Below are 13,832 nucleotides of genomic sequence, written 5' to 3' on the forward strand. Positions count from 1 at the left end.
GCCTACCCGCCAGGCACCGCCCGCCTTGCAGCTCTGTGTTCCAGGGCGCGTGCCTCGGCCAGGTACAACCTGCCCTGTCCACCCTTGGCCCTAGCCGTCATCCTTCAGCCTCGGCTCAAGATGCCCTCACAAGGGCACGCTCCCCACTGGCCACGCCCCTCCTCAGGGTCCCGGGGGCTCCGCACGCCTTTGCCACTGGGCACTGGCCACAGCTATGACTGGCTACTCATGGGGCTGCCTGATGCCATCTTCTCACTAGAAAGGGGCAGGGCCCACGTCTGCTTTTGGCCACTGTGTCCCCAGGGGTCCCTCGAACACCTTGCTTGGTCCATGGCAAACATTCGACAAACTCTCGTTGAGTAAATACCAATACTTAACAAAATTCCTGGCACCCAGGCTATTTTTTTACTTTCTATAAGTTAAGTTCTTGGACAAATAGAAGTGCTACTGTGCAACACTGTAGCAAACATTCGGAGACAGAGCTACCCCAAGGGGTGCGGGGCTAGGACCCCAAAGCACGGGGGCGCTGCAGGCGCCCAGGCAGGAGGCCGTCTAGGAGGGGGCGGGGGCTCTGGCTCTGAAACCAAGCGGCTGTGGCGCGCGGGGCAGACACAGGGGGTCGTGCCTGGGCCCCCAGGCAGACTGGCTGTGAAGAGTAGCAGCAGGCTGCTGTGGGCAAGACGACGCCCTCCCTTCCCTCTGGGGCGGGCCTCCCGGGGACCACCGCCTGAGCCCACACGGACCTCCCAGCCTGTGTGGGAGCTGGAGAGAGGTGGCCGTCTGGTCAGAAGACACTCTCGGGGAACAGCCCCTTCCTCGGCAGGCCCACGTTGGTCAGCAGGAGTCAGCGCCCGGGGCCCCCTTTGCTGCCACGCCACCCCAGCCCCCGCCCGCAGCGACACTCACGATCTGCTTCTCCGTGTATCTGTTGGAGCTCAGCAGGTTCACAGCCTCCATGTGCCCGAAGTCAATGTCGTGGCCGAGGAGGAAGATGAAGAGCAGTTTGCAGACGTACTTCTTTTTACTGTAGCCGTCAAGAGCCTTGTCACCTGGAAAAGGGGCAGCCGAGAGCTCCATCGGAGGGAACCAGACGGCAGGCCATGCGGCAGCTGGACACACAGCACACGCTGCGAGCCTGAGACCGGGCGGTGCACGTCAGGACCCAGATGCCTGCGGCAGGAGCTGTGCCCTCCCAGGACAGCCCTGGGCAGGTGCTGCTGGGCCAGGCTCGGCCCCTGGGGCGGCACAGCCACCTGCCAGGCTCCCCCCAGGCTCCTGGAGCCCGCATGTGACGCCCCGGAGTTTATTACCTGAGTCAGGTGGCCAGGCTCCGCATAATCTTGTTTCACATCAGCTTTAGGACAAATCACGCGCCGCCCCAAACAAAAACCGCACACGGAAGGACCAGAGGCCACCCTCTCCGTCCTGGCCACAGCGCAGCTCAACCCACTGGAGACCGTGGCGAGGCACACTTAACGCGTGCCACGGGCAGAGCATGACACGCCACCTGGAAAGGGCGCGCGGCGCGGCCCCCGAGGAGTGTGAAGCGTCCCGTAGAGCAGAACGCCGAGGTGACGCTAGACAGGCCGGTGGTCTTGCAGTGCCACTGCTGCCACGGTCTGCTGCCTGTCCCTCCCATCCATCCGCCCCCGGCCGGCCAGACCACAAGGTATTGCCGTTGACAGCGCTGCTCAGCCCAGGGAGCTCCGGCTGTGGGCCGCCCTCCCGTCTCGGGGTCCCGGAAACCCCAGTGCTCCCCAGCAGGGCCTGGAGCACCAGTCCTCACAGCCCTGGCCTCGAGCAGCAGCCACTCCAAGGGCTGCAGACCAAGGGGCAGGGTCACCTCTGAGCTTGACCACGACACCATGTGCAGGCCGCCTCGGGACCCCCAGGTGCTCCAAGAGCGCCTCGTCACCGCCCCCCGCCCCGGGCCCCAAGTGAGCACCTGCACTCCCAGCTCGGGGGAGGCCTTAGCGATGGAGGCTCTGCCCTCTCCGCGTGGCCTGGGTGCTCATCACCCGACGGTGTGTTCGCCAGCTCCAGCGGTACCTGGCCCCCAGGCCAGGGCGGGCACGAGGGGCGGGCACGCTGGCAGCCTCCACAGGCCACCGGTGGGCCCAGCTCTGCATTCTGTCAGAGCCCAAGCCACTCCCAACTGCACAACTCACCATCAGGACAGAAGGACAGAGTGCCCCGGGTCAGCTGCCGGCGCCCTCCCAGGGCGGACACACCTCGGCCTGTCTCGGCAGAGGGCGCTGGAGAGACACGGCTGCGGGAAGCAGCCCTCTGGCCCCGCGCACTGAAGGGGCCAGAGCCCCGCCAACCCGCGGCAGCTGCTTGGCCGCCATGGTCATCACATGCCCGGCCCTGCTGACACGCACCCAGATGGTTCTTGCCTGCACTGGCACCCGGATTCCCTCGGGGCCCCACAGTAGACTGCCCACAGGACGGTCCCCGCCCTCGGCATGCCGACGGCCTGCATCCCGGCCTGGCCTGGTCAAACCAGCCGCCTCCCCTGCTCTTGGCAGGCTGCGCTCGCCCCTTGCTCCAAGGAGCCTCCACATCTGTCCTCCTCGGGGTTCGCCTTCCGCCCTGGGGGCCACGCTGTCTCCTCGGGTCTTACAGCCACCCTCGTCAGAGCTCACCCTCCTTCACAGCAAACGTCCCTTGACGACTGTGTGGTTTCTCCCCCTGATTAGACCAAACTGAAACAGCCCTCAAAGTGGTGCTTCCAAATAGGGCTAGAATTGTTTTTTAATTGCAGCAATTCTGAACTGAAATCGAGGCTCTTCTGAGCTGTAAACAGGGATGAGAGCGACACCCACGTCCCTGGCTTGCCGTGAAGATCGAAGCAGAGGACAGGAGGGAAAGCTGGCCAAGAACCACAAACGCACCCAGCCCACTTCTCTAAGGCCCGGTCCTGGTCAGGCCGCACAGGGGAGCAGGACCCCACGCTGCGTGGAGCGGCGCCTGGGATAACAACCCACAACCCAGGCTACTGAGCACCAGGGGACAGAAGCCTGGGCTCAGGAGAGGGCCTCGCACCTGTCAGAGACTAGATGGCTCTTCAACCATGTCGGCCCCAAACCCGTCACGGGGGTTACTCATGCCTCAGTTCTAGAATTTCCGCTTGGTTGTATTTCAAAATCTGCTGTTATTTTTTCCATTTTCCAAGTTTCCTGCTAAAAGTTTAGGTTCATCTACTAATTCTTTAAAAACAGTAAACCATGTTCCCTGGTGCCCAGAGCCGGTGCCGTGGTCTTCGTGCAGCTGTTTGTCGTCTCCACTGCTTCCTGGTCGTGCCGTCTCGACCGTGGGCGCCGGACTGTCCGTGCGCCACGCTGGGCAGCCTGTCTGCAGAGCTCACAGTAGGAAGCCCCCGCGGCGCCCAGACAGCACCTCCCCAGAGCGCGCGGGCCTCCTCACCGTCCCCCACGCCAGAGGCTGCGGCCCTGAGGTGCACCGTGACGGGACTGGCTCACTGCCTTTGGGGGTCTCGACTTAAGCGAAAGGGGGTCCCCACTTGTGGTGGCTGTGGGCTCGGACTCCCACCCCCCGCAACCAGGGCAACAGCTGGATCGGTCCTGGCTGGGGGCTGTGGGCACACTGTGAGGTGCTGCCCCCCTGCCCCCAGCCTCTGCCACGAGATGGCAGGAGCACCCTCCACCGGCAGCTGTGACGGTCAAAAACGTCCCCCAAGGCCGCTGAACGCCCGCGCAGCCCAGAGTCCCGACTGGTCACTGCCCTCCAGACCTCCGTGGTCAGCGAGAACGCTGCGCGGCGCCCCGGCGGGCCCCAGTCACAGTGGCCGAGCGCAGCGCCTGCCAGTGGGCACGCCTCCTCCTGGACACGGCCCGGCACGGCTTTCCTCTCGCTCCTCGACGACTCTTTCAGGTTGAAGTTCTTTCGGTGAAAGGGTAACTCTAAGTCTGCACAGTCCGACGCGGTGGCCGCCAAGCGCTCGGAACGTCACTGCTGCAGACAGCGCCACATGCAAAGCGCGCCGGTGCCAAAGGCGCGGCATGGAAAAGCAGAAAACGCCTCCGACGTTTTCCTTTTCTGTCGGTCAGTGTCCTGATGTCTTAGGCACACCGGGGTAAATAAGACGGATTGTAAAATTCGCTTCGCTTGCTTCTTTTTTGTCGTGAACACCAGGAAGTTGAGAGCCCCATGTCTGCACCTGCGGCCTGCAGTGCAGCTGCGCTGGGTGGCTTGGCTGGCGAGCCCATCTGCCACTCCGGCGGGGGCAGAGCTCACGACTGCAGGCAGGGAGCGGGCGTCCTCCCGCCTGAACTGTTCGGGCCTCGCACGTGCTCAGCAAATGCCAAGTGGTTGAGAGGAAGCGAGGGCCCCCCTTCCCCGTGCAGGGCGGCTCAGCCCAGTCAGGCACGAAGGTGGAGAAGACGAGTCACGCCAGACGCTCACGTGCGCTCACGTGCACTTCCGCGCGCAGCGCCCATCAGCGCGGACAGGGCCGCCCCGCAGTGAGGAGCGGCGGCCGAGGGCGTGGCAGGCTGAGGCCCTGCTCCACTGTCAGCAGCCGCCCTAGGGCTTTCTGGGCAGGGCCCTCGGGCTTTCTGGGCAGGGCCGAGCGAGGGTGGGAGCGAGGGTGGGGTGTCGGGGCTGCTGTCCCCCTGAGGCCAATCCTCAAAGGGCAAGCTCTGTCAAAGCTCCCTGTCGCTGGTGACTGTGGCAGGCCCACGTCCCCCCCGACCCCCGGCGCCCCCTGCCCCCGCCTGACCCTGCTGCGGCTCTAAGAACTCCCTGTCCATCGACCTCGTCTCAGGGTCCGCTTCACGGGGCCCTGCTGAGATGATCAGCACCCACTTCACTGCTCAGGAAAGAGACGCGGGTTTAAGTACCTGACGGGTGACAGAGCTAAGGAGCCCCAGAGCAAGGCTGATATCTGGGGGCAGTCAGGGCAGCCTCGGTCTTCACCACCATGTGAGTCCCTCCCGTTAGGAAGCAACGGAGTCACACACCCCGCACCAGAGAAGGGAGACGGCAAGTGAGCCACGAAAAGATGCCCCTCCGCCGTCAGGGGGCGCACGTTAAAACAGCGAGCTACCCCCGCTCGCCCACCGGCCCGGCCACAGCCCAGGGCGCGGCAGCCCCAAGCGCCAGCAGGACGGGGACCAGCAGGAATGTCACTCACCCCGGTGGCAACGCACAACGGTGCGGCCACTTGGGAAGACAGTGGGTGGGTTCTCGCAGAACTCAACGCACTCTTGCCGCACGATCCAGCAATCACGCTCCTTGGGATTTACCCCGAGGGGCTGAAGCCCGATGTCCACACAAAACCTGCACACACGTCCCCGCGGCTTCACCGATTACTGCCTGGACTGGGAAGTCGCCTAGACGTCCCTCAGCAGGTGATGGGGGAACAGACTGGGTCCCTCCAGACAAGGGCACTAATCAGTTAGAGCAACGAGCCCTCAGGCCGCGAAGAGACATGGAGGAACCTTAGAGCATGTGACCGAGTGAGAGAAGCCACCTGAGAAGGCTACGGACTGAACGATTCCAAGTGTGTGACACACTGGAAGAGGCAGAACTGTGGGGACAGCAATGGCTGGTGGCTGTTAGGGGCTGAGGGAGGGAGGGGTGAGCAGAGGATTTTTAGGGCTGGGGAACTACTCTGTGTGTCACTGCGAACGGTGAATACGGGTCACCACACGTTTGTTCAAACCCGTAAACACATAACACCAAGCTGCACCCTGACGTGAGCTGTGGACGCCGGTGACGGTGACGCGTCAGCGCAGGAGCAGTGACCACACCAAAGGCCTCGTCTGGTGGGGAGGCTGGGTGTGGGGGGCGAGTCTCACACAGACTCTCTGTCCTTTCCTCTCGATTTCGCTGTGAACCTAAAACTGCTCTGAAAAAAATAGGCTAAAAAAATAATTTTTTTTAAAGCTATGAAAGTTAAAGACATTCCTCTCCCAAAAAACATATCTACACATTAGCAAAGCGTGTCACATGCCATCTTGGGAGCTTCGCAGACCTGGGACAGGGTCCTCGGGCCGGGCTGGGAGCTCGCACTGCAGCACGTCTCCTGGGGTATGCGGGGCTCGCCCACCTGTAGCCACCCAAACCCTCCAGCGTCCGTGCCGCCTGGCGACACAAGGCAGCCACTGTCAAGCTATCCTGTGCTCCTGTCCCCACGGTCCCTCGGGGCTGGTCCCAGTCCTCTCCTCCACTCACTGCTCCTGGGCAATTTCAGCCACTCCCCAAAGTCTGCTCAGAGACTGACCAGGTTTCAAACTCATTAAAATTAACTGGAAAACGAAGGCTTAAAGGATCAAGCAGCCTTTCACAAGCGCGTCCCAACGCTGACACTGCAATCTCACAGCTCTTCAAGATGAGGGTGCTCAGGGAAGGCGTGCGCCCCCTCAAACTAGCCCCCAGAGATGTGGTCCACCTGAGGGGTCAGGTCAAGCTGCCGACACAGCCAGGAACACCTGGTCACTTCTGACACTTTCGACACGCCATCAGCGCCTCAGGCGGAGCGCGCCTTTACTGGTGACCCAGCTTGGAGCCCAGTATGTGGGGCCTGCTGCTCACCCTGCTGCCGGGCCCCAGGGGACCAAGTCCATGAATGGAGGTTGCTCCTCTAGGCCAGTGTCCCTCCAGCTCTGAGCAGACACCAGTGCCGGAAAGGGCCCAACTACCTGATCAATCCTGCACACACTGTCAAACGACTCAAGAATTACCAACGGCTTGACCTTAAACACCTTTAATTCCAACAGAGCCGTAACTGAGCTAAGAACTTAACTTCAGTTTGAAGTAGAAAACGTGACAGCAAAAGATCAAGTCCCAACTATATGAAATTTACAACAGGACATTTCATAAAAAAGGTGACACACTTACCTTTGAATTTTGACCTAATGTTTGCCAGCTCCTTGTTTATTCTCTTTATTTCTGCTTCTTTGCTTTTACCTAAAAGAAAAAGAAGAGTACATATGCATTTTTACTTAAAACGACTTACACACACACACACACACACACATGGCGCAAGTGAAGGTGGGATCGCTGCTTTAGGAGCCGCGGGGCAGAGCCCAGCAGCAACGGAGGCCGAAGGCCAGACCCAAGCCCCCAGCCTCCAGCCCTAGACCCCAGCCCCAGCCCTAGACCCCAGCCCCAGCCCTCAGCCCCAGCCCCCAGCCTCCAGCCCCAGCCCCCAGCCTCCAGCCCTAGACCCCAGCCCCAGCCCTAGACCCCAGCCCCAGCCCTCAGCCCCAGCCCCCAGCCTCCAGCCCCAGCCCCCAGCCCCAGCCCCCAGCCCCAGCCCCAGCCCCCAGCCCCCAGCCCTCAGCCCCCAGCCCCCAGCCCCAGCCCCCAGCCCCCAGCCCCAGCCCTCAGCCCCAGCCCTCAGCCCCCAGCCCCAGACCCCAGCCCCAGCCCCCAGCCCCAGCCCTCAGCCCCCAGCCCCAGACCCCAGCCCCCAGCCCCCAGCCCCAGCCCTCAGCCCCCAGCCCCAGACCCCAGCCCCAGCCCCAGCCCCCAGCCCTAGACCCCACCCCCCAGCCCTCAGCCCCAGTCCCCAGACCCCAGCCCCCAGCCCCAGCCCCCAGCCCCAGCCCACAGGCCCCAGCCCCTAGCCAGCTCAGGCCAGTCCCTAAAGGCTGCCCAGAATGGAGGGGTCTTTAGTGACATTTTGAATTCACCTTTCTGCCCCAGTTGTTGAAGGAGAAGTGCTCATACACAACGAACCCTCATATACAAGTGTATCCACAACAAATCGTTACTAGCTAACAGTTTACTCCAAAAGTTGACTTTCGGTGCCACAGATGATTTTTCAAAGTATAAATGCCTGCCTACTGCAGGCTTCCAACTTTACTTACGAACGTCGCCAGCCTTCGGACTCTAATATTCAGTGAGACTGGGGAATTCTCCACTACACGAAAGGGAGGGGACTGCGTGGCGCCTGTGACAGCCGAGCTCTCGCGCCGCCCCAGGGCTGCTGGCAAGCTCGCCGGACGCCGACAAGCATCGGGCACAGGGCAGGGACCACGTCTGGTTCTGGCCCACCCCGGTTCGTGCGGAAACCGCGGCCGAGGGAGCACAGGTGATGCACAGGGCTGCCACCTGGACGAGAACCAGAAGCCAGAGACGCTGTCACCGTGCACGCTGCGGTGGGCCGGCTGTGGCTCTCCATCGCCTTGGAAGCAGGAGTCTAGCTTTCTGCTAAAGACCCTGCCGGGCAGGCCCTTGGTCCAATGGGAGGGAGGCTCCTGCAGCCACAGCCCCCAGACGACCTCCCGGGACCCATCTTGGCCCAGCGGGCAGCCACCCTGTCCAGGATACACCCAGAACACAGTCCTCTTATGCTACCGACTTGCTCACCAACAGGACTTAAACCTGCTGAGGCGAAGGAACCACCCAGCCCTCTGCAGACGGACGGGAGCAGAGGCAACAGCTGGGAGAGGCCTGCTCCACTGGGAGTGGGGGTGGGGGCTGCGGGGCTTTAAGGAAATAAGCTCAACAGTCAGCTCCGGGCAAGGGGGGTGCAGGCTGCAAGGGGACAGGGCGCCGACACCCGCCTTCCAAGAGAGCAGCTCACAGGGCCCAGATCCCTGGAGGAATCATGGGGGCACGTGGAGAGCTCTGGGCCTGATTCCTGGGGGGCAGATCAAGGGCAAACTTTTTCTTAAATTTTTCTTAAAAAGTAATATTTTTGCTGAAACAGGCTCTTTGGACCTGGCTGAAATGGCCCATGAAAGACAGCGTTTTGGAAACCTGATGCTGCTCACAGACTGCAGGCGGCTTCACCTGGCCCGCACTGAGCGTGCACAGCAAGGCACGCGCGTGTGTCCGTGTACACACGCCTGTGTGTGCGTCCGTGTCTGCGTGTACGCCGTGCACCTGTGTTTGTGCATGCATGGGTTCCTGTGCGTATGCATGTACGTGTGTGTGCACGCCAGTGTTTGTATGTACACACGTGTGTGCATGGGCGCGTCTCGCGAGGGGCACAGTAATCTGTGCTCCGCTCTACCTACCTGCCCAAGCCCAAGGGAAAGAGACCCCGAGAGCAGGAACTTATGCCATGCGGTCAACAGGGTCAGGTCCAGAGCAGAAAAAACAGAAACGCTGGGAGGCAGTGGGAGGAAGAAATAATGTTAAATGAGCTCAGTGAACCCTCATGAGCGGACTCTGCAGCTACCACCCAAGAAGGGGGAGCACGACACAGAACCCTAGGCACATAACAGAGTTAAGGGGTACACCGAACACAAAAGGGGACAGCACCCTCTGGGGAGCAGGGCCAGGCCAGGGCAAGAAGCTACAGCTTCTCTTCCTAAGCTTTTTTTAATTGGCCAAATTTGTAAGCAACGTTACTTAACCAGGGCAGGGCAGGGCTCTCCCGGAGCGCACGGCACGTGGTGGCAGCAGCGGGCTCTGGCCCCAGGCCTGCAGCCGGAAACCAAGAGCAGCCTCTGGTTCACTATGCACCCAAGGGGGAGTTACCTGACCTCTCCGAGCAGTGCGCCCTCAAAAGGAAGGCCACCAAAAGCACAAGACCTCACGTCAATACGTCTGAGTGAGAGAAGGTACAAAGGATGGGCATCGCCGCACCGAAGGACAAGAGGGCCCAAGCAGACCCAGGTGACCTCAACAAGCTAAGTGCAAGGACCAAGGGCTGCAGCAGCCTGGTCCCCGGCCTCCCGCCAAGCAGAGACTGTGGGCCAGGAGTCCACACTGCATGCCACTCAGGAGAGGGTCTGCAGAGGCAGGCGGGCTGAGCCAGGGACCGACCCTCAGCAAGTGGCCACCACGTGAAGACAGAGGAGGGAGCACCGTGCAGCAGACAGCCGCCCTGGACCGTGCCCGATGGCTTAGAAATGCTCTGTCCCGTAAAAACAGGCAGCTGGAAAGTGCTGAGGTCAGCCTGCACCCAGAGAGACGGCAAGGACAGGGAGACCAGGGCAGGGCGACACCCCCAGGTAGCGAGACAGCACCCACCAGATGGGAGGTAGGGCCCTCTACTTTGGGGAAAGCCAGAGGGTGAAAAGAAAAACAGAAGATATTTTAAAACCCACCAGAAACTCGGGTATCAGGTAACAGAAATCAGGTAAATTTGAAAGCCATTTCAGAAAAAAAATTAAAAGGAATACAAGAACAAATAACATAATACCAGTCTGGAAAAAAACAGAAAATTAAAAAATTATTTAAATAAAAAAGAAATGAAGAAAGAAGAGAAAAGATTCAAGAGAAAGTAACAAAGATCAAAAGCAAAGGTGCGACTTGCGACGAGCAGGAGTCGCGGGCGAGACAGACCGCGGGGCAGCAATCAGGCCCAAACGTGTCACCCGCAAAAGCTTTCCTGCCATCGAACAACGTAAATAAAAGACTTCAAACCACATAAAAAAAAACCTCAACGTAATCGTGAATGTCAACACCAAATAACACACACCAACATGCGTTCTCATACAATGACTGGACTTTAAACAAAAGGAACCCTTTGCCCATCGAGGAAAAGGGCAAGCCGCTCGCACGGAACACAGACACGCGGCGCGCTCGGACTCTGGCCCCTCCGCACCGGCCGGGGGAGGGCGCTGCTTATAAGGCCTGCAGGGGACGCAGTGTGACACAGGCCATTGCGCCCGGCACGAGGGCCCCGGGGAACCAGGCACACACCTCACCCAGGTGGAAGGGCTCGGAGAACAAGGGACAGATGAGCCCGGGGCCCCCGGGGCCCCAGAGAACGGGCAGACGTGCGAAGGCCTGCAGCGAGAGCGGGCGCGGGGGCGGGGGGGAGGGAGCGAGGCCCAGCAGCGGCACGCACTGCCAGCGCAAGGCGGGGAGCCTGCGCCAGCTGTCCCCGGTCACCAGTGGGGCGTTGAGCCTGCTGCGGGTGCCACACAGGGTCTATCTAGGTCATGCATGATTAGGAGACCATTTAACGGCACTTCCCCCCCCACCCCCCGCTGCCAGCTCCCACGGGACCCTGGGAGGGAACAGGTTCCAGGAAGCTGGCCGCTCTGAACTTAAGTGAGAGTCCACGCAACCTCACGGGGCACAGCGCCCCGCTCACAGACAGTATGGGTCCTGGAGCCAGTCCCCCCGGAGCCCACACGGGAGTAGGAGCTGCTGTTCCCACCGCAGGAAAGCAGGAGCCCTGCGGAAACCGCTGGCTCGGCGCAGACAAGCCCGGGCTTCCTGCCTGCCGCAGACGGTCGAAGACCGCAGACCACCAGAGGCCACGTCCGAAATGCGGCGGCCAAAGCAGGAGCCGGCCTTGGCCGAAAGGATTAAAAGTGCAATAGTCAAAATTCACAAAAACATTCCAATCCGTGGGTTCAAAGACATTTAAAACAGCTACCTCGTCAGCGGCTACTACCCTGAAGTGGTAAATAAAGGGGGCAGCCCGTTGGCTCCGCTTCCCCTGCCGCGCCGGCCCGGGCAGGCAGACAGCACAGGAAGGGAAGGGGCTCCTCGCGACGGCATCCCCACGCGTCAGTGGGAAAGAAACCAGAGTGAAGCGATGCGCGGAGTCAGGCAGGGGACAGGGATGGCCGCTGACCTCACAGAAACAGAGCTGGCCGGACAGCGCGAGCCTCCCGTGAGAATAGGGCATCACCGCGAGTCTGGCCACAGAGCCGCCTGCACGCGAGCGGGCCTCGGGACCCAGCTGCAGACGGCAAAGGACGTGGTGGAACGTACCACAACCTCGACAACTCAGCCTCCCTGAAACGTCCTGCGCCCTGAACAGACCATCGTAAAAAAAAGGCGGGGTACAGATTAAAAGACTGAAGAGCACCAGATGCTTACTCTGGCGCTCAGGACGCAGCCTGGGGTGAGGGGCCTGCGAGGACACGGGAAGCCGAACCCCAGAAGGTCTGGGAAGGACGGGACGGAGCGCGTGGAACGGCTCCTGGGAGGGTCACCTGGATGGAAGTCCTCTGGGTGTTTGCCTTTTAATAACAGCTCATTCATCTTCAAACATTGGTTTTGTGTAATTTTCTGTGTTTTCATTCACAACAGAAAAGGAAAAAATAAGAGCATACTGCCTGCGGGGCAGCGGACACCCCGACGGCAGACATGCCCTGAGCTGGGTCCTGGGGCTCCCCTGACCTTCCGAGGGCCGGGGAGCGGTCCGCGCCCCAGCGTGGCGCACGAAGCCCTGCAGCTTGGGGCCCACTCAGCATCGCTCCGGGGGGGGGCCCAGCCCCCAGGCATGCAGCGAAACACCGTACCCCACCCCCCGACAGGGTTGGGTGCACAGTGAACCCTAGTCTCCCGGGCACTTCCTGGCACTGTCCCCACCTAAACCCTTGCTCAGGCACGTCCTGCACAGGACTGGCAGCCCAGCAGTGGAGACGAGGGAGGCCAGGCGCGATGAGCAGGGTGCCGAGGGGGACGCGGGAGGGCCTGGTGCTACAGCCTCCGGGCTCAGGTCTGGGCGGAACCGGCAGCTTCTCTAAGCGGCCGTCACCCCGATGCCCTCTCCTCACGGTGGAGCCGCCGTGGCAGGAAGACCAGAAGCACAAGCCAGCAGACGCCAGCCATGCCACACGGTGGCTGGAAGCGCCACGGGAGACTTCCGTGGGCGCAAAGTGCTGCCAGGTCAAACGTGCCTGGCCGGGGGAAGGTCAAGGGAAAGCCAGCAGGACTGGGGTGACCGCCGACCCACGCGCAGACCACCGCGGCTGACCGCAGTGCTAAGGGGCCAGTCATCACCCTAGCGCTGGGCACAAGCGCACCCTGGTGGCTGGGGGGCCTCCTGGGGCTTCCCGGGGCCTCAGGCTGCCTCTCCCCACCCCACACTGCTGGGAGCAAGTCGGGCAAAATATCTTATCTTTTTAGATGAAGAATTCGCTCTGGGGGAGGGAGAGGCTTCCTGCCCTATGCTAACTTCAGAAGCCCATCTCAGATGGGTCCAGCTCCAGCAAGGGTGACCGGAGGCAGCGACACGTCACCACGGTGCAGCTGACCTCCGCTGCATGTCTCCGTCTCAAATGCGGCAGGTCTGAGGGCCACTGAACACACCGAGACTGTACCAGGAGTCCCCACAGCCGCCTGGGGCGCTGCTGGCTAAAGAGTAACTAGCCCGCAACCTCTGCCCCGACGGAGCAAGGGTGCGCCCCGCCCCCGGGCCCGGGCCCGGCAGAAGCTCTGGTCGTTCTGTCAACGAGTTCTTCCCCTTGGCGACCAGACTGCTCAGCGGACGGCTGAGCGTCCGGGAAGAGCCCGCCTCGGGAGTGGGCGCAGGGGCCTCTCGGCTCCGCGGCGGCAGGCTGGAAACGTACAGGAAAACGTGGTCTAAGACACGAATTTCGGTCTGTAGGAAACGATTTCACTGAGCAGGCAAAAAGCCCAGAACTGACTGAAACGCCGATTCCAAAGGACGACATCACTGCTGAAACTACGGAGAAACCGAGCCGGCACACGACGGCCACCCCCCGTCTCCCCGGCGCGCAGAGCCTGCGCCTCGGTCTCGCCACCCCGGGGCTGCGCGGAGGACCACGGCGAGCGAGCGGCCGGCGGCGTTCCCGACGCCTCCTCCGCGGCGGGCGGAGTGGGAGGGCGCAGAGGCCGGACGGCGGCACCGCGGCCGGCGCACGACGCACGCGCACGACGCACGCGCACGACGCACGCGCACGACGCACGCGCTCAGGCACATCTCTTACCAGCTTCTCTGAGCCGGGCTCTCCCACGATTCACTCGTTTAAAGCGTACGATGCCCTGGCTTCCGCAAGATTCAGACTTGTGCATCCAGCACCACAATCTGAGAAAACTTTCATCTCCCGAAAAAGAAACACCCACCCCATCGGCAGGCACTCAGCAGCCCTTTACGTGCTCGCTTGTTCGGATTCACCTCTTCTGGACATTTCGTGACA

General features: G+C 61.6%; 1 protein-coding gene across 2 annotated transcripts in view; it reads right to left on the bottom strand.

Annotated features, from left to right (window-relative positions):
• AP2A2 (adaptor related protein complex 2 subunit alpha 2) overlaps nt 1–13,832 on the bottom strand; it is a 52,459-nt gene that overhangs the window by 26,806 nt on the left and 11,821 nt on the right. For both annotated transcript variants that reach the window (XM_016137852.2, XM_016137851.2), the window contains exons 2-3: nt 6,865–6,933; nt 907–1,049 (exon numbers count right to left, since the gene is read on the bottom strand). In XM_016137852.2, coding sequence (XP_015993338.2) covers nt 907–1,049; nt 6,865–6,933 — 212 coding nt within the window. The remainder of the gene's footprint in view (nt 1–906; nt 1,050–6,864; nt 6,934–13,832) is intronic.

The sequence above is a fragment of the Rousettus aegyptiacus genome, unplaced genomic scaffold, assembly GCF_014176215.1.
Source record: "Rousettus aegyptiacus isolate mRouAeg1 unplaced genomic scaffold, mRouAeg1.p scaffold_m13_p_5, whole genome shotgun sequence".
In the NCBI taxonomy this organism is placed as follows: Eukaryota; Metazoa; Chordata; class Mammalia; order Chiroptera; family Pteropodidae; genus Rousettus; species Rousettus aegyptiacus.